Genomic DNA, 20,554 nt, shown 5'->3' on the forward strand with positions numbered 1-20,554 from the left:
CTATTTAAAACCCTGATGGTCGCCTACAAACCCCAACAACGGACCAGCCTCTCCTCATCTAATGGCAGTGGTCAAAACTTCATCTGTGCTTTGTGCCCTTCGAGCTTCAAGTACAACTCGGCATAAAAGACAAGCATCAAGTCTCTGTCCTCCAAGGGTGCGGAACAAACTTCCACTGGCTGTTGAGTCTCCGCTGAGTTCAGCGCTGAGTTTTGTTCCTGGCTGTGTTTTAGCTCATGGGAAACTAGGACTATATCTAAGAGCTGCACTCGTAAAATGATGGATCTTTTATGGGTTCTTTAGTAAAGAAAATGGTTCTACATAGAACGAAATACACTCAAAAAATCCTTTGTATGATTAAAGGGTCCTTTGCACTGTGAAAGTGTGCAGTAGACGGTTCAATACACAGTTTAAAGGTTCTGTGCAGGTACGTTTTTAATTCATCGAGGTATAAACAATGTAAATGTTCCCTCAAAGGTACAGCAGCGGTTTTAAGGTCTGATTGTGGAGCTTAAATCAGTTTCTCCAGGTGAAAAGTTGGTATTTGTTCCTTTTCATAAGCGAATGATTTAAAACAGAACGGTAGAATAAAAGCCTGGAGGCGAGGCGAGGCGGGGTGTGTGGAGGCAGTCCAGCTTAGAACAGATCATTTCAGTGGATTATGGTTCAGTTAAGTTCTCTGCGTAAAGATACCGAGATGAACCGTTGAGCGTCCCACCCCAGTGACGGTTCACTGCCTTTATTTCTGAGAGTGTATAGAACCTTGTATAGAAAACGGGGAAATTCCACCTCCGCAATTAACCCATCAGTGAAGTGAGACACCACATACACACTAGTGAACACACACACTAGGGGGCAGTGAGCACACTTGCCCAGAGTGGTGGGCAGCCCTATCCACGGCGCCTGGGGAGCAGTTGGGGGTTAGGCGTCTTGCTCAAGCACACCTCAGTCATGAACTGTCGGCTCTGGGGATCGAACCGGCGACCTTCCGGTCACAGGGCCAGATCCCTAACCTCCAGCCCACGACTGCCCCAATAATTAGTGTTATTTGTGACATTTCAGTAAAAATAAATAAATAAATAAAAATCGTAACATCCTGTGCCTCATGAAACTTCTTGAAATATTACATTAAATGTGCCATATTGCCCAGTTCTACCCAGAAGGCATCCCAATAATACCTTATAATACCTAGAACGTGTGTCACGAACGGCATTTGTTCTGTGGTTCCCAGTCACACCAGGCTTTTTATAGTTTTCTTCCCAAATTAGTTTGGGAAGCCTTCGATTTAACTAGATGGACAGATGGAAGAAACCGTAAGCGAAGGGCACTGTAAGCACTACTTCATCAACAAAGTACATACAGTGATGTTGGTTCCGCTGGCGCCATTTATTCGGTTCATGTGTTTGCAGAATTCCGGCCCATGACCGTCCCGGTCTCTGTTGTTCTGGGTCACAAACAGGAGAGCGTGGATCATCTCATGAAGAAGAGTCTGAGGACAGAATAACATACAAGTTTGGTGAAAGTGTTTCAATAAGACACTGGACCTTAAAATAAAGAAGTATGATGTCCATCAACACAGCGTCTGTAGTTCTGCACGCAGTTGCTAACCTCCACCAGGTCTTTTCGAGGTCGGAGTTTCAGAAGAGGTTCGCTGAGACGGATTGAGCACAAACCACCTCTCCCTTCATAAGAGCACACTCCAGCACACCTAAAGAGATGGGGAGGAATAATCGCTGCTGTCAGAAGAAAACCTTGTATATCCAAAATGGTAACTTCACAGGAGAAGGAAAAAACATACTTTACTTTCAATGTAAGTCAATGGAACCAGAATTTTTCCCATGCCATTTTGGGTCATTTCTTTTAGGTCATTCATCATAAAATTTACAAACAATGTAAAGAGTAACAGATACTTTCAAATGATGTCAAAAACTGAAAAATGCCAAAAATGGAGATACAAGGTTTTTCTTCCAACAGCAACGATATACAAAAATCACTGAGACTGTGGACAGCTGGAAGGCAATGAAAGGAGTATTGATTTGCAGTGATTAATTATATATGACGCAAAATAAACCGTCGATCAATGACACAATATTGGCCTTTGCAAAAATCGGTTTTTAACAAAAAGCCGCAACACACAAACGAATCCTGTGAAAAATTCTGATTTTACATTTGGTTTTAAATTCAATGTGTGTTCTGTGGTTGTTTCAACAAATTGTAGAAAAAATGGCCAAAATAAGAACGTTAAATTCAAAAACAGGCAAAAAATGAAAGTGCTTTATGTGAACATTCACTAATCAGTCATCATGTTAAAATCACTGCTTTGCTTCTACACTTAATGTCCACTTTATCAGCTCCTTTTAGAATCAGTTCTACGACTACAGACTGTAGCCCACCTGTTACCCACTTTTACCCTGTTTTTCAATGGCCAGGACTGTCACGTCAGTCTGTGCTGCGCTGGTACGAGTGGATCAGACACAGCAGTGCTGCTGGAGTTTTTAAACACTGTGTCCACTCACTGTCCACTCTATTAGACACTCCTACCTTGTAGATGGAAAGTCAGAGACGACAGCTCATCTGCTGCTGCAGTTTGTGTTGGTCATCCTCTAGTCCTTCATCAGTGGTCACAGGACGCTGTTGGCTGGATGTTTTGGTTGGTAGACTATTCTCAGTCCAGCAGTGACACTGAGGTGTTTATAAGCTCCAGCAGCACTGCTGTGTCTGATCCACTCACACCAGCACTACACACACTAACACACCACCACCACGTCAGTGTTACTGCAGTGTACCTGCTCTGTGGTGGTCCTGCGGGGGTCCTGACCACTGAAGAACAGGGTAAAAGGGTGAGTATGCAGAGAAACAGATGGACTACAGTCTGTAATTGGATGCGCTTTATTGCTAAAGCTGGCTGGTGTAAGTTAACAAGCTTTTTCATCTCCATGTCACTCCACTAAATCACTAAAACGAGTTTTGACAGACCTAAAAAAAACAATATGATATCAAAACACTGCAAGGCACACAATCTGTGATATAGCTGCAGTATGAGATCTCGATCATGCAGCCCTAAAAGTGGTAAACATCTCAATCTTACAGTGTCATTCGTGGGCTCCACCTGACCTCGACCCCGCTGAGTTTCCCCCAGAAGAACATGTCGTTGAACTGCAGGAACATGGCCCGTACATCTGGACTGGGGTCCAGCATCTCCCACCTCTCATCCACTATGGACATGGGGGCCTGAGGACGGACAGGGGTCCAGTCCGAGGAATCAACCCTTCGTTTCTTACTGAAAGGGAAGCCATCGTTGTCTTCGGCCCATGAAGGAGCCAGGGCTTCGTTATTGAACTGCTCCTGCAGCTGCAGGGCGAGGATGAAGTCTTCGTCTTCCATCACGACGCCTGTCGCGCAGGTTAACGTTACCGCCGCTATTTACAGGTAAAACCCCGCCGACCGTCACTACCAGCTCCCATTCTCACCGCTATAGGTGAACCACACGCATCTGGAACACATGTGAAGTAAAATGTGCTCAGTCCTTCAAACTAACCTGCTTATTTTCGGCGGTTTAAACCGAAAAAAGCCGAGCTGCTGAGAAAGAGACGCCTGTTTAGCTAACGTTAGCACTAGGCTAACGCATAATTTGAATTGTTCGCGGAGAAAAGGCGAGTTTCTGAGGCACAAATCCTTGTTTTCATCGGCAAAGCAGCGTTTGGGGAGTTTTAAAAAGAAAACATCCCCGTTACCGATAACAAAAACCTCGCGTTTAAGCCCAAATTAATTAGTTTCAAACAGAAAATAAGCAGCTCGCTGGTGCTACGCTGTCGGTTAGTGCGGCGCAGAAGAGCATGACGGGAAATGTAGTCTTTCGGGAAACGTAAACAGAGTATCGTAACCATCAGACAAGCATATATAAAAAAACGTATATTAAACAGAAACAGGCCGCGTTGTGTATTTTTGTTTTGCTGTTTTTTTTGGTATAAAAATATAAAAAATGATTTCGTTCTTCTTGGTCTCTGATTGGCTGTCCCGCTCTGACGTAAGCAGAAGTCCGCCTGTTTCCTGAGCAGGAAGAAGGTTGGTTGCAAAACAGTAATGGTGGCTTGATTTCGGCGAATAAACCGGCTCTTCCAGCGAGTTTCCCCCCACACTACGACCACCGAGATGGCTGAGACTGGAAGCAGGCTGCGCAAGCAGCTGGAATCGGCCAACTTCGACCCTCAGAACTACGTGAAGCAGCTCTCTCAGCAGTCTGATGGAGACAGAGACCTGCAGGAACATCGGCAGAAGATCCAGAGCCTGGCCGACGAGACAGCCCAGAACCTGAAGAAGAACGTGTACAAGAACTACAGGCAGTTCATCGAGACTGCTAAGGAGATCTCCTACTTGGAGAGTGAGATGTACCAGCTGAGTCACATTCTGACGGAGCAGAAGAGCATCATGGAGAGCATCACCCAGGCCCTGCTGTCCACAGACAAAGACGAAACTGCCAAAGAAATGCTCACCGCCTTCCCCAAAGAGACGGAGGAGGTAAAACAGAGGACACTGACCACGCTGCTCGAGAAGGTGGAAGGGTGCAAGAACATCATGGAGACGCCCGGCAGGTATCTGGTCTATAACGGTGACCTGTTCGAATATGACGCTGACAACATGTCTCAGATCCAGAAGGTGCACGCCTTCCTCATGAACGACTGCCTGCTGATCGCCACGTGGCTGGCGAACAGACGCGGGACCGTCAAATACAAGTACAGTGCGCTGTATGACCTGGAGAGCTTTGCCGTCGTCAATGTGAAGGACAACCCTCCCATGAAGGACATGTTCAAGATCCTCATGTTCCCAGACAGCCGCATTTTTCAAGCGGAGAACAGCAAGATCAAGAAAGAGTGGCTGGAGATCCTGGAGGAGACCAAGAAAAACAAGGTGGCGAAGGAGAAGCACAAGAAGGAGGAGGAGGTCCCTACGTCACCGGTCAGGCCAGAGGTCTCCATGAACCCCTTCGATGAGGAGGAACCTTTAGATTCAGAGGAGCTGGTCGACCTGAGTCCAGAGTGGATCCAGGAGCTTCCGGAGGACCTTGACGTCTGCATAGCCCAGCGAGACTTTGAGGGCGCTGTGGACCTCCTTGATAAGCTGAATGAGTTCCTGAAGGACCAGCCAGTGACTCCGCGGGTCAAAGAGCTCAGAGGTAAAGTGGACGAGCGCGTCCGGCAGCTGACGGAAGTCCTGGTGTTTGAGCTTTCCCCGGACAGGTCGTTACGCGGGGGTCCCAAAGCGACCCGCCGGGCCGTCTCCCAGCTAATCCGGCTGGGCCAGTCCACCAAGGCCTGCGAGCTGTTCCTGAGGAACCGTGCGGCTGCGGTGCACACGGCCATCCGGCAGCTCCGCATCGAGGGTGCCACGCTGCTTTACATCCAGAAGCTCTGCAACATTTTCTTCACTAGCCTGCTGGAGACGGCCCGCGAGTTCGAGACAGACTTCGCAGGCAACACGGGCTGCTACTCGGCCTTTGTCGTGTGGTCCCGCTCGGCCATGAAGATGTTCGTGGACGCCTTCAGCAAGCAGGTGTTCGACAGCAAGGAGAGCCTGTCCACAGCAGCTGAATGCGTCAAGTTTGCCAGCGAGCATTGCCGGCAGCTCAGCGAGATTGGCCTGGACCTCACCTTCATTATGCAGTCACTGCTGGTCAAGGACATCAAGGCCTCCCTTCTGAGCCAGAAAGACATCATCATCGAGGCCACCAAGCACCGTAACTCGGAGGAGATGTGGAGGAGAATGAACCTGATGACCCCCGAGGCTCTGGCCAAGCTCAAGGACGAAATGCGGAGCTGCGGAGTCGGCACCTTCGAACAGTACACCGGCGACGACTGCTGGGTCAACCTCAGCTACACTGTCGTGGCCTTCACCAAGCAGATGATGGCCTTTCTGGAGGAAGGTCTCAAACTCTACTTCCCCGAGCTGCACATGGTGTTCCTCGAGAGCCTGAGGGAGATCATCCTGGTGGCCGTGCAGCACGTGGACTACAGCCTGCGCTGCGAGCAGGAGTCCGAAAAGAAGGCCTTCATCCTGCAGAACGCCTCCTTCCTGCACGAGACCGTGCTCCCTGTGGTGGAGAGGAGGTTTGAGGAAGGCGTGGGCAAACCAGCCAAGCAGCTGCAGGACCTGAGGAAAAGCTCCCGGCCGGTCCGCGTCAACCCGGAGAGCACCATGTCCGTGGTGTGATGGGGGAGGGTTCTCATCACTTGTACAGTTGCTTTATTAGCAGTGATTTATAGTGTCATGTGTGGCCACTGATCAATGTATTCGCAGCATTAAAATGATTGAAGAAGTTAGTCTTACTTTTACTCGTGTTTCTATTGCAAGTAGTTTTTGGGGGCGGACTTTGCAGCCTCCTTGACCGGCTTTTAATTATTTTGTTTATTTTTTTAGTAATTCTTAGTTATTATGAAGTTTATTATTCCGTCATTAGTCCTACTATTTGGTAACGACTATAATTGATTATAACCATAACTACTGTTAAACTAATTTTCAGAGTTACAGAGTTATGAGAGTGAGAAATCGACTGATTCTGAGAAGTTAGGGTGTGCAAAAGTTTGGGCGCCCCTGGTCAAATTCAAGTTTTTTTTTTCATTTTTTTATTATGATATTATTAAAATTGAAAATAAGTCAACACATCCACTACAGAGAATTCAAGTCTGCACATTTTAATGCTTAATTGCTGTTCATTTGCTGAATTTAACATAAATTTTATGGGGGGGGGGATTAAACATGGCCTGTGCGAAAGTTATGGCACCTCTTTTATTAGCTCAGCAAACACATAGACGATGTGCACTAAAAATGCCGTGTTAAAGTTCCCTGTGAAGAATGTGGAAACTTATTTTCATGAATAAATGTTGTCTTAAGTCTTAAGTTTAAAATGGAAAAAAAATTAAAATTAAGCTAATAACGCAGATTTTAAAAGCTGCCTGTAGATGAGTTTGACCAATCAGAACCCTTTCTGTATGTGTTACATCACAACCATGACAATTAACGGGTTGTCTGACACACTCAGTCTTCAAGCTTCATGCCAGAAAACATGGATATTCTGCTCTTCTTGGGCAAAAAAAAGTCAAGCCTGGAAATGAATTTTTGGAAAATCACTGCATTTAAGTGACGACGTTGGTCCCATAAATCGCAATTAGATATTTTCCCCAAATCATTCAGCCCTAGTTACATGGGGGGTGTTCAGACGTAGGCATGCGTTTATACACTGTGTATAAGTAGATCTGTAATTTAGTTACGTTAAGTGGATTAAGCACAAATCTTGAGCTAAACTTCAATATCTAAGGTGGTTCCATGAGCCTCCATTAAGCCTAGTCATGTACTATTATCCTTTCAGCAGAGAACCTCCATGTAAAATACTGAGTAGTCCAGGAATTCTGCCCAGAAACAAACGCTGCGTGTTTTCTTTGCTCTAATAGACCAGGCTCAGCTCATCAGCTGTCCATCAGTACATACCTGAGCATCAGTGGTGGACAGTAACTCAGTAAATGTAATTAGTTTCTGTACTTTAGTATTTTTGGTGTATCTGTACTGAAGTTTCTCCGTTCTGGGCGACTTTTTCCTTTCACTCCACCACATTTCAGAGTCTAATATCCGACTTTTTCCTCCTACATTTTGAGAAATCTGTCGTTCCTTTTGGTTTCTGTGTGTATAAAAACGTAACATGTCAAAACGAAAGAAGCGCAAAGCCAGAGCACCAATCAGGGCCCAGCGGTCACTTTGTTTAGAGCTGGTTTTGACCTGTTGGTCATACCGACCCAGTGCAGCACGCGGTTCAACGTCAGCGCAGCAGCGTAAAACTTTGGGAGAGTCTGTTCAACATAAATGATGAACTAACCTAACTTTGTGTAAATAGAGCTCAATATAGAAATATGTCCACATATGCAGTCGAGACTGACGCGGCTTTTTTCTGAATTTCTACAAACACCATTTCATTTTATAGTAAATGAGTTTGGGCTGGTTTATGTTTATGAACAGACGCCTACAGATCAACATAGTAAAGGAGCTCATCTGTGATCCTGAGTTTAAAGCCAGTTTTTATTCAACTTAAACTTGGAACTAAGTTGTAAATAAATCTGAAACTGAAACTTTGCTTGTGTGTAAAAAGTGATTTCAGAGCCACTCGGTTCTCCCTGATGGAAACTGTTTACCTTCAGTGTTTTGTGCTTCTGATCATTTTAATAGACGTCAGCGTCACTAATTAATGACGTTCTATTAAAAGACTGGTTTACCAAGAGAGACGCTGGAGGACTTTCACCTGAAATGAGTTCATGAAGCCAGTCTGGTTATAAAAATGATAACAGGACCAGATCAGAGCCAGAATTACTCTTTTAGTACTTTTACTTTATACTTAAGTACATTTGAAGGGAAATACTTTAGTACTTTTACTCAAGTGGAGGTCTAAAGGGAGGAACTTCTACTTTTACTGGAGTGATATTTTACCTTCGGGGTCTCGACTTTAACTCAAGTGCATGAGTTGAGCACTTTGTCCACCTCTGGTCCTGAGGTGAGAGTAGGTGGGATACTGAGCTGCAGTGCTGGGGTTTGCAAGGACTGAGTGAGAGCAGAGCTGCTCTAGTCTTACGTTTGAACATCAGACCCGCGACCATCATCACTAAACATACGCATGACAGAAGTAAAGAGAGGCGTGAAGAAAAAAACATGATGACCAAACAGACCAAACATGGGTTCCTACATGTTCCTACACTTTGATCAGGGGTGCCCAAACTTTTGCATACGACTGCATATGCTGTGTGTTTCTGAATCTGATGGGAAACGTGCCACATCTGTAAAACTGGGAAAGAGGCCTAGTGATGTGACCGTTAGCAGAACGTGCACACATTAGTCCTCCGAGCTCAGAGGGTTTACTCATTGGCGCCCACTAGTGTCCACAGACGGATAGTCCAGTGAAAGTGAGGGGAGGATTCCCTCCACTGGACAAATAAACATTCTGTTTATCTTCACACTCAAGAAGATGGTTCCTCAAGGGTTCTTTAGTAAAGACAGTGGTCCTGTTTAGAACCACGGGTTCTACACAGATCCATGTCGTGCTGAAAGGGTTGAATGGTGAAATGGCTCTTCGGATTGATGAAGAATGTGCTGTCTGCAGTTCTGTATACAACTCTTTTTTTTTTAAATGGTTCTATGTAGCTCCTCTATTGTTCCAAACTTGACATTGTAGCAGCAGAACCGCTTTTGGTGCTATATAGAACCTTTGTTAAAATGTTCTATGTAGAAGCATCTACAACATCCATCTCCATATACATGTCCATGTATGTGTGTATATATACACACACTCACCAGCCACTTTATTAGGTACAGGTATTAGGTATGTTCAGTTGCTTGTTAACACAAATAGCTAATCAGCCAATCACACGGCTGCACCTCAATGCATTCAGGTGTGTAGAGGTGGTCAAGACAACTTGCTGAAGTGCAGACCGAGCATCAGAACGGGGAAGAAAGGGGATTTAAGGGACTTTGAACGTGGCGTGGTTGTTGGTGCCAGACGGGCTGGTCTGAGTATTTCAGAAACTGCTGATCTGCTGGGATTTTCACACACAACCATCTCTATTGTTTACAGAGAACGGTCCGAAAAAGAGGAAATATTCAGTGAGTGGTCAGTTGTGTGGACGAAAAAGCCTTGTTGATGTGAGAGGTCAGAGGAGAATGGGCAGACTGGTTCCAGATGATAGAAAGGCAACAGGAACTCAAATAACCATCCAACATCTCTGAGGAACGTTTCCAACACCTTGTTGAAAGTAGGGCATGAAGAATTAACGCAGTTCTGAAGGCAAAAGGGGGTCCAACCTTTTACTAGCAAGGTACCTATTATTGTACCTAATAAAGTGGCCAGTGAGTGTGTGTGTGTGTGTGTGTGTGTGTGTGTGTGTGTGTGTGTTTACATATATATTCGTGTCTCTCAAAGGGAAGCTAGAAATAGACAGTAACTTCAAAAATACTTTGATTTTCAATGGCCCCTCCCTTGAAATGTGCAAATAAGCTCTTATACTTGGACTAAATGGACACATTAGAAAACATTAAACACGTTTAATCCCTTTGAGCGCTCTGAACTAAAATCTAACGCCCAACACGACTGCTCTGATGTTTTTATAGCCCTGCTGAACACAAGCCAGTGGAAATGCCTTTGCTCTTTACTCCGCCGTGTCTGATGGCTCAGGCGTTCTTTAAATTGCAAATGAGGTGTTTTCAGGCTGGCTGACCCCTGTGCGGGACCGTAATAGATTTTCCTATTTTAGCCTGCGTCCTTTTCACGCGTAATTAGGGACGATTGTGGGATTTGTAGTTTTCAGACAAAAGAAGGAAACTCCAACAGCGTTTGGATTCGAATCCGGTCGGACTACACCATCCACAAGTCTGCGCTGGAGGCGCATGCGCGGACAGGCGGTGTTTTTTTCCATCACCCCACCCGTTTTCGGGCAGGCCTCGCCTTACTGCGCTACGATTGGCTGGCAGGCGGTGCTCAAAGCGCAGCAGCGTTCCAGAGCGCGCTACGATTGGCTAGTTGTTCAGCTCGTTCTAGAACGCTTCTCCGGGCGAGTGTGGAGAACTAGACAATCGTAGCGCGACGGCCGGAATGCTGCCAGCCAATCGTGACGCGCAGGGGGCGGGGCTTGAGGAAACGGCGTTCTAGAACGCTTGGCGGCTTGGCATTCTAGAACCTCGTGGTGCTTTTGAGTGTGGGAAAGTAGCTAGCGATAGACCAGCGTTCTAGAACATCCCCCCGGCTCGGCGTTCTAGAATGATGAGCCGCTCATCGGTGGCCAATCCCAGCGGGTGAAGGGGCGGGTGTTGCGCCGAATACGGGTGGGAAAAGGAGCCCCGCGGTGTGTGTGTGTGTGTGTGTGTGTGTGTGTGTGTGTGTGTGTGTGAGTGTGTGTGTGTGTGTGTGTGTTGGGGGTGGGGGGGAGCTGTCCGAGCGGAGCAGGTGCTGTTCGGCTCCGTCTCTCACTGTTTCTCCGCTGCGCCGCGATGGAGGAGGAACTGAAGTGCCCCGTGTGCGGCTCCCTCTTCACGGACCCCATCATCCTGCCCTGCTCGCACAACGTGTGCGCGGGCTGCGCGCGGAGCATCGCCGTGCAGACGCCGGAGGGCGAGACTCCCCCTCACGCGGCGTCGCACGGGCGCGCGGCGGCCGCCTCGGGAGCCCCGGACTACGACTACCTGGACGTGGACAAGATGAGCACGCACAGCGAGACGGACAGCGGCTACGGCTCGTACACGCCGTGCGCCAAGTCGCCGAACGGGGTGCGCGTGTTCCCGCCGCCGCCCGCGCTGGTCGCGGCGCGCCACTGCTCCATCACGTGCCCGCTGTGCCACCGCAGCGTGTCGCTGGACGAGCGCGGGCTCCGCGCCTTCCCGCGCAACCGCCTCCTGGAGGCCGTGGTCGCGCGCCACCGGCAGGGCCGCGCGCGCGCCGTCAAGTGCCAGCTGTGCGACCGCAACCCGCCCGACGCCACCGTCACGTGCGAGCAGTGCGACGTGTCCTACTGCTCCGCGTGCCAGCAGAGGTGCCATCCCGCGCGCGGACCGCTCGCCAAGCACCGGCTCGTGCCGCCCGCGGCGCTCGCGCAGCAGCAGCCCACCGCCAACAACAACGCGGCCAACAACGTCGTCAGTGCCGCCGCTGCGGCCGCCCGCGCGCCATCGACCTGCGTGGAGCACGAGAGCGAGAACCTCAACGCGTACTGCGCGAGCTGCAGGACGCCCGTGTGCTACGTGTGCGTGGAGGACGGAAAACACGGCAAACACGACGTGAAGCCCCTGGCGGTCATGTGGAAGCAGCATAAGGTAGGAGACTCAGGAGATTCAACACCTGCAGCGCTGATCCCAGCGCGGTGTTTATTCAGCCCCACTGGGCTGCGTCGACTCCTGCAGTGCTGATCCCAGCGCGGTGTTTATTCAGCCCCACTGGGCTGCGCCGACACCTGCAGCGCTGATCCCAGCGCGGTGTTTATTCAGCCCCACTGGGCTGCGCCGACACCTGCAGCGCTGATCCCAGCGCGGTGTTTATTCAGCCCCACTGGGCTGCGCCGACACCTGCAGCGCTGATCCCAGCGCGGTGTTTATTCAGCCCCACTGGGCTGCGCCGACACCTGCAGCGCTGATCCCAGCGCGGTGTTTATTCAGCCCCACTGGGCTGCACCAACTCCTGCAGTGCTGATCCCAGCGCGGTGTTTATTCAGCCCCACTGGGCTGCGCCGACTCCTGCAGTGCTGATCCCAGCGCGGTGTTTATTCAGCCCCACTGGGCTGCGCCGACTCCTGCAGTGCTGATCCCAGCGCGGTGTTTATTCAGCCCCACTGGGCTGCGCCGACACCTGCAGTGCTGATCCCAGCGCGGTGTTTATTCAGCCCCACTGGGCTGCGTCGACTCCTGCAGTGCTGATCCCAGCGCGGTGTTTATTCAGCCCCACTGGGCTGCGCCGACACCTGTAGCGCTGATCCCAGCGCGGTGTTTATTCAGCCCCACTGGGCTGCGCCGACACCTGCAGCGCTGATCCCAGCGCGGTGTTTATTCAGCCCCACTGGGCTGCGCCGACACCTGCAGCGCTGATCCCAGCGCGGTGTTTATTCAGCCCCACTGGGCTGCGCCGACACCTGCAGTGCTGATCCCAGCGCGGTGTTTATTCAGCCCCACTGGGCTGCGCCGACACCTGCAGTGCTGATCCCAGCGCGGTGTTTATTCAGCCCCACTGGGCTGCGCCGACTCCTGCAGTGCTGATCCCAGCGCGGTGTTTATTCAGCCCCACTGGGCTGCGCCGACTCCTGCAGTGCTGATCCCAGCGCGGTGTTTATTCAGCCCCACTGGGTTGCGCCGACTCCTGCAGTGCTGATCCCAGCGCGGTGTTTATTCAGCCCCACTGGGTTTCACCAACTCCTGCAGTGTTCATGGTGTTGAATTAGTACTTGGCCGATTGCCCAGTGTTTACAGTGTTGGATAAAGACCTTATTACACTGAATACACTTTTGGTGTTAGAGCATTGAGTAAACACGTTGACCATGGACCTCAGGGTTCCATTAATCTCTACAGTGTGGAATGTTGGAATACGTGCACACAACCTCACAGTACTGGAATAACTGTAGTCTCCGATAATCACCGTTAGGTGTTGGTTAAACAACTTACGGTGTTAAATTCACTCCTACAGTGTTGGAATTACACTATAGTCTTGGATAAACACCGTAAGGTGTGGGTTAAACACCTTACCTAACTGTTACAAGTGTTGGACAGACACCTTGTAGTGTTGGACTGACACTATACAGTGTTGAATAAACATCTTACAGTTTTGGATAAACACCTACATTGTTGGAATGATGCCTCATAGTGTTGTATGGACACCTTCAGAGTTGAATTAGCTACTACTGTGTTGGAATAACACCTTATGATACTGGTTAAATGTTGTACAGTGTTGACTAAATACCTTACAGTGTTGTATGATCGCCTTACAATATTCAATAACCAACACTGTAAGGTGTCATTCCAACACTGTAAGGTGTTTAACCAACACTGTCAGGTGTCATTCCAACACTGTAAGGTGTCATTCCAACACTGTAAGGTGTTTAACCAACACTGTCAGATGTCATTCCAACACTGTAAGGTGTCATTCCAACACTGTAAGGTGTTTAACCAACACTGTCAGGTGTCATTCCAACACTGTAAGGTGTCATTCCAACACTGTAAGGTGTTTAACCAACACTGTCAGGTGTCATTCCAACACTGTAAGGTGTTTAACCAACACTGTCAGGTGTCATTCCAACACTGTAAGGTGTTTAACCAACACTGTAAGATGTCATTCCAATACTGTAAGGTATTTAACCAACACTATAAGGTGTCATTCCAACACTGTAAGATGTCATTCCAACACTGTAAGGTGTTATTCCAACACTGTAAGGTGTCATTCCAACACTGTAAGGTGTTTAACCAACACTGTAAGGTGTCATTCCAACACTGTAAGGTGTCATTCCAACACTGTAAGATGTCATTCCAACACTGTAAGGTGTTTAACCAACACTGTAAGGTGTCATTCCAACACTGTAAGGTGTTTAACCGACACTGTAAGGTGTCATTCCAACACTGTAAGGTGTCATTCCAACACTGTAAGGTGTTTAACCAACACTGTAAGGTGTCATTCCAACACTGTAAGATGTCATTCCAACACTGTAAGGTGTCATTCCAACACTGTAAGGTGTTTAACCGACACTGTAAGGTGTCATTCCAACACTGTAAGGTGTCATTCCAACACTGTAAGGTGTTTAACCAACACTGTAAGGTGTCATTCCAACACTGTAAGGTGTTTAACCAACACTGTAAGGTGTCATTCCAACAGTGTAAGGTGTTTAACCGACACTGTAAGGTGTCATTCCAACACTGTAAGGTGTTTAACCGACACTGTAAGGTGTCATTCCAACACTGTAAGGTGTTATTCCAACACTGTAAGGTGTCATTCCAACACTGTAAGGTGTTTAACCAACACTGTAAGGTGTCATTCCAACACTGTAAGGTGTCATTCCAACACTGTAAGATGTCATTCCAACACTGTAAGGTGTCATTCCAACACTGTAAGGTGTTTAACCAACACTGTAAGGTGTCATTCCAACACTGTAAGGTGTTTAACCGACACTGTAAGGTGTCATTCCAACACTGTAAGGTGTCATTCCAACACTGTAAGGTGTTTAACCAACACTGTAAGGTGTCATTCCAACACTGTAAGATGTCATTCCAACACTGTAAGGTGTCATTCCAACACTGTAAGGTGTTTAACCAACACTGTAAGGTGTCATTCCAACACTGTAAGGTGTTTAACCGACACTGTAAGGTGTCATTCCAACACTGTAAGGTGTCATTCCAACACTGTAAGGTGTTTAACCAACACTGTAAGGTGTCATTCCAACACTGTAAGGTGTTTAACCAACACTGTAAGGTGTCATTCCAACAGTGTAAGGTGTTTAACCGACACTGTAAGGTGTCATTCCAACACTGTAAGGTGTTTAACCGACACTGTAAGGTGTCATTCCAACACTGTAAGGTGTCATTCCAACACTGTAAGGTGTTATTCCAACACTGTAAGGTGTCATTCCAACACTGTAAGGTGTTTAACCAACACTGTAAGGTGTCATTCCAACACTGTAAGATGTCATTCCAACACTGTAGGGTGTCATTCCAACACTGTAAGGTGTTCAACCAACACTGTAAGGTGTCATTCCAACACTGTAAGGTGTTTAACCGACACTGTAAGGTGTCATTCCAACACTGTAAGGTGTCATTCCAACACTGTAAGGTGTTTAACCAACACTGTAAGGTGTCATTCCAACACTGTAAGATGTCATTCCAACACTGTAAGGTGTCATTCCAACACTGTAAGGTGTTTAACCGACACTGTAAGGTGTCATTCCAACACTGTAAGGTGTTTAACCAACACTGTAAGATGTCATTCCAACACTGTAAGGTGTTTAACCAACACTGTAAGATGTCATTCCAACACTGTAAGGTGTTTAACCAACACTGTAAGATGTCATTCCAATACTGTAAGGTGTTTAATCAACACTATAAGGTGTCATTCCAACACTGTAAGGTGTTTAATCAACACTATAAGGCGTCATTCCAACACAGTAAGGTGTTTAACCAACACTGTAAGGTGTCATTCCAACACTGTAAGGTGTTTAATCAACACTATAAGATGTCATTCCAACACTGTAAGGTGTTTAAGCAACACTGTAAGATGTCATTCCAACACTGTAAGGTGTTTAATCAACACTGTAAGGTGTCATTCCAACACTGTAAGGTGTATAACCAACACTGTAAGGTGTCATTCCAACACTGTAAGGTGTTTATCTAACACTGTAGTGTTATTCCAGCACTGTCGTTGTCAGTCCCATACTATAAGGTGTCATTCCAACATTGTTAGGTGTTTATCCAATACTCCTAAGACGTTTAACCAGCACTATAAAGTGCTACATGAACAAGAAGTGACAGTTTCCCTGACCCAGATTAAGCTTAAGCTTGTGTTGGCATTGCATGGTGTGTTATGTGATGTTATGCATCACAAATTCTTGGAGTTGTAATTTTTTGAGGTGCATTTTTTCTTTAGAGAGCAGCGCAGCAGCCATTGATCTTTTATTTATCTGAGCCAATCTGGGTAGCTTAAATCTTGATCTCAGAATTAAAAACGGCATCAAATCTGGAAATATGTGCGTTGCTATGCCCTAGTGTGCATGCATGCAAATATGAACGCATTAGAATTAACATATGAACACAAGACTTAGATTAATGCACTCCTTTTATAGCTTCTTTTGGTCCATTCTTCATGAAATTCACACACAGTGTAAAGAACAACAGGCCTGTCCGACTCATGTTAAAAACTGGAAAACAACAACAGTGGAGATATGAGGTTTTGTCCCGATAACAGCGCTATGGTAATGACTCAAACGTTGAATCTTGTGTATCGTTACATCAATACGTACATCACACGTGTGTCACACATGCCCTTTTCCTAGATTCCTCTTTTTAATAGCCAGTCGTGGAACAGATAATAGATTAGTATTGACCTCCAGCCTCTGCTTTGGTCACTGTAGTGCCAGCTGTGTGTGGCTTAGCCTTGCTGACCTCTCGCTGTTTGCACAAAAAACAAATAAATAAATAAAAAATCAACATGAGGAGCAAGTTGTGAGTCTCTCTCGCTGGGAGCCTCGCTGAGCTGTTTTGCGTGTGTGGTTTTAACTCCATTGACGCAAACTGTGCCTGCAGCTCCGTGTGTGTAATTTGAATCTGTGGGAGTAGGTCACCAGTTTGTAGGAGGAAGAGGAGTGTGTGTGTGTGTGTGTGTGTGTGTGTGTGTGTGTAAGTGTGTGTGTGACTCAGCCCGGATCCAGCCTCTCTCCCTCTCCTCCACACAAACGCACACAGTGATGGATTTGGACGCAGCTGAATGCATGATTTTACTGCATAAAGCCGTCAAATTGACAAACGAATTTAGAAGCTTTTCTCCCCTGCAGGACAGATTGAGTCTCTAATCGCACGTCTTTGTCTGATTGGGTTCAGTTCGGAGCGCCGGGTCGACAGACATGAGACTTGTTTGTCATTCACGAGCGCTGAAGGCCGTTATGGTAATGAGGGGATTAAAAACGAGGAGCGAAAATGAAAACAGAATGTAATTGAAAACAGGAACAGACCGGAGTGAAAACTTTAGCTGGTGTGGAATTTCGTTAGTCTATTAGTAATGTTGTTATAAGCGTTGCTTCGATACTGAGACCAAATCAGCATTAGACCCATTCAGGCACTTAAACATAGAGTTGATATCGGCAGGAGAGAAACGAGACGCCTTGAAGTTTGCGTTTGCGCCAGTAGAGCAACATCGGGGGTAGAGATGAGCATTTCAGGTAAATTTGATATTCAATTTATCCATCCATCCATCTTCTAAGCTGCTTATCCTTCTGGGTCATGGTGGTGCTGGAGTGGTAATTGGGCAGAAGGCAGGAAGCACCCTGGACAGGTTGCCAGTCCATCTTAGGGCAGACAGACACACATACACACTTGGCCTGGTTGCATGTCTTTGGACCATGGGAGGAAACCCACAGAGAGAACATGCAAACTCCACCCTGAAAGGTCCCTGGTTGCCTGGCCAGGGAATCGAACCCAGGCCATTCTTGCTGTGAGGCAACAGTGCTACTCAATTATCCAATCCCCCCTATGTGTCAAACTCAAGGCCTGTGGGCCAGATCAGGCCCATTACATAATCCTGTCCGGATTTTTAAACATTTTTTATGTTATTCTCACCGGCATGTGTTTACAGGCAGAGATTTTTTACCAATCCGATTGACTACATTCCAATCATAGATTAAGACCGAGGTGTTTATGTTCTCTCTCAACAACCTGGTGGAAAGTCTTGTTTCCGTGCTCACTATAAGTAATCAGATCCAAAACTGCATGCATGTGTAGAGTACCGCTTAGTGGGGATGTTACCATGACAACGAGCATCACGTGAGTCCAGTCAGAGTGAGATGAGCAGCAGTGAGCGGTGCTTCTGTTTAGAATTACTTTAAAATGACGTCAGACTCAGAAAAACGTCCTTCACATGTCCTTATTAAAGAAGGCCGAGAGGAAGACGTCGTGCTCCGAGGCTCATAAGCTGGACGTCCGTCCCGCCGCCGTCTTTTAAAGCTCAGAGCATAAACTTCGTCTCTTCTGCAGACCCGTATCTGCTCCGCCGTGTTGAACGGTATAAACTTTTGCTGTAGACCACTGTAGTTGTGCGTCATTCTGTAGCCCTCATAATGCCCATATTAGGAACTCTGGGTCTGAGCTCCATTTCTCTTTGGCCGAAATGAATAGGGTTTTCGAAACATTGCCTCTGTCTCCCCCTGTATTGCTACAGGCAAGCTAAAGCTAGACCCAGAGTTCCTAATATGGTCATAAAAGCATGGCGCTGACTACAAAATGACGACATGACTGCAGTGGTCTATGATGCGACGGACACGTGCAGAACGTACTTAAACTTTCCGATAGGGAATGTAATCGGATACAGGCGTTTACACGGATATTATTCTTCTATTCAACTGATTATTTACAACATTACCCACTTCGTTCAGTACAAATAGTGTTCCGAATGGCCTCAATCGGACTAGACTATTCCGACTGAGGTGTGTACATGGACATATCCTATTCCGATTGAGCTATTAGCCGGATTATTATTAGGTAAAGTATTATTAGGCTGCATGTAAACGTGGCTGATGTTTCTAAGAGACAGCAGTGCTTGTGGAAGGGATAACTGGCAAAAGACATAAGAAAATAAACAAAAAGCACAATATCTGTATAGAAGTAAACAACAAGTGTAAACAATAAGGCTGCATCTCAATTATAAATGAGCTAAAGATTTTAATTTCATTTACAGCCTGATCTTGTGTTTGTATATGAAGCCTGGCTCTGTAAGAGAGCGTGAAAGAGGGGCTCAATCACTCCCAGCACTCTCTCTAACCGAGGAGTTGTTTGTTTTGGCTGTTCAGACCCGGCCCTGGCTCTGCGGTAATGATCCGCGCTCCGTTCTTCCACCATTCATTCCCTCTAAAGCCCTGTACATGTGGCCGACTGTAAATATGTGATGAGCTGTAATGAATAATGCATGGACGACTCTTACTTACTGACACGGCCTCTCCAAGAGCTTCACAGTTCCAGCTGACATAATCTATTCTGAATATTAATCCGCAAAAATGAGATTCTAATAACACTTGCTGTTATATAAAATACTTTTCAATATAATGTATTAGACGCGTTCAGATGCAGGACGGTGGTGATTGAGGTGCGTCAGTGGAGAGGTAGAGTCGAGTGTAGTGGCCATAGCGCGATTTTCAGGCTATTTTGAAGGGAGCACATCGAACTGTTTCCTGCTGAAAACAGAGATTTGATGTTTGAGATGGACTGAATCGAGATCAGGGATCCACATTCTTGCATAAACATGAACAGTGCAGAGAGAGAGAGAGAGAGAGAGAGAGAGAGAGAGAGAGAGAGAGAGAGAGAGAAATAGATGACTGTGGATGACTTGAAGAAAGGAGGGGGGCCATAAATCTCGTCATGTCATTGGTGAAATAATGTGAGCAGCTCTTTGTGTCTCATTCCTCCTCAGACTCTCTCTCTCTCTCTGTCTCTCTCTCTGTCTCTCTCTCTGTCTCTCTCTCTAACACTGTGTGTAAAGCTCTTCTACAAGAGAGCAGAAGATGTAAGTCTCTCCTCCGTGTCTGGGGGGGTGTGGATGTGAGTTTGATTGTGATTTGTTCTTTAAGGCCTCGGAGGCTTTGCGGTGTGTGTATTTCAGTGCTGTTAGAGACGGGGGGGGACGACGTGAACGTGGCAGTGTTTACCCCCCCGGGGCCAAAGCGCTTAGACCGTTGACTCAGCATTACTCATCGGACATGAAATCATCGGCGTCGCATAGAATTAACGTTGAAATGGAGTCGCCGGCTGCAGGCCGTCCTCGGTGCACTTCACTGTGAGCTCGCATGGCTCATGGCCGTAATTGGCTGATATTTATTCAGTAGCCCGAGTCCAGATGAACCGCGTTTGGGGCAGCGCTCAAGTTTGCTTCTTTAGTTTAGTGCTGAACCTCCAGCTAACAAACAATGGAATTAAATATCCCACCCATTAGCGTGGTGCAAACTCTATGACTAAATAATCGCATAGTTGGCCAGAAATCTCATATAGACTCCGTATGACACTCTGTGTTTGACACGTATGTTTCAAGCTTGAGATGTTTGTCCAAATTTTCCAGATATTTATTGCGTTTTACTGCTTTGGTTCTCTAAGCCCACCCTTTATATTTAAGCTGTATGGCCAAAAACTAGCAACTGTTTTCACAATCAAATAGTTGGTTAATTATATTAATTCATTGGTTACTTGGGATCGGAAAACCTGCAGTTATTCTGGCAATAATGTTTATCAACAAATCAAAAATACAAGGATTTCGATCCCTTGCGATGCTACAGCCATCCGTGGCCAGGAGTCCAAGAAAGCACGATTAGAT

The 20,554-nt window shown here is 46.9% G+C and overlaps 3 protein-coding genes across 3 annotated transcripts in view; 2 read left to right on the forward strand and 1 right to left on the reverse strand.

The window, feature by feature from the left end:
* Positions 1 to 3,861, reverse strand: part of LOC108441124 (sprT-like domain-containing protein Spartan) — a 9,046-nt gene extending 5,185 nt beyond the window's left edge. The window contains exons 1-3 of the mRNA XM_017720466.2: positions 3,089 to 3,861; positions 1,609 to 1,708; positions 1,361 to 1,489 (exon numbers count right to left, since the gene is read on the reverse strand). Of these exons, the coding sequence (XP_017575955.2) occupies positions 1,361 to 1,489; positions 1,609 to 1,708; positions 3,089 to 3,384 (525 nt within the window). The 5' untranslated portion in view covers positions 3,385 to 3,861. The remainder of the gene's footprint in view (positions 1 to 1,360; positions 1,490 to 1,608; positions 1,709 to 3,088) is intronic.
* A 171-nt stretch (positions 3,862 to 4,032) lies between these two features.
* exoc8 (exocyst complex component 8) lies at positions 4,033 to 6,317 on the forward strand. The gene has a single exon (XM_017720465.2). It carries the CDS (start codon positions 4,153 to 4,155, stop codon positions 6,205 to 6,207), a length of 2,055 nt encoding a protein of 684 aa, XP_017575954.1. The 5' UTR covers positions 4,033 to 4,152; the 3' UTR covers positions 6,208 to 6,317.
* Positions 6,318 to 10,917: 4,600 nt separating this feature from the next.
* Positions 10,918 to 20,554, forward strand: part of LOC108441121 (tripartite motif-containing protein 67) — a 68,026-nt gene continuing 58,389 nt past the window's right edge. Inside the window, exon 1 of the mRNA XM_017720464.2 lies at positions 10,918 to 11,835. Coding sequence (XP_017575953.1) covers positions 11,017 to 11,835 — 819 coding nt within the window. The 5' untranslated portion in view covers positions 10,918 to 11,016. The remainder of the gene's footprint in view (positions 11,836 to 20,554) is intronic.

This window comes from Pygocentrus nattereri, chromosome 4, assembly GCF_015220715.1.
Source record: "Pygocentrus nattereri isolate fPygNat1 chromosome 4, fPygNat1.pri, whole genome shotgun sequence".
NCBI classification, from domain to species: Eukaryota; Metazoa; Chordata; class Actinopteri; order Characiformes; family Serrasalmidae; genus Pygocentrus; species Pygocentrus nattereri.

Excerpts from the sequence above, each read along its gene's own strand:
- exoc8 (XM_017720465.2), top strand. The coding sequence starts at position 4,153 with ATGGCTGAGACTGGAAGCAGGCTGCGCAAGCAGCTGGAATCGGCCAAC.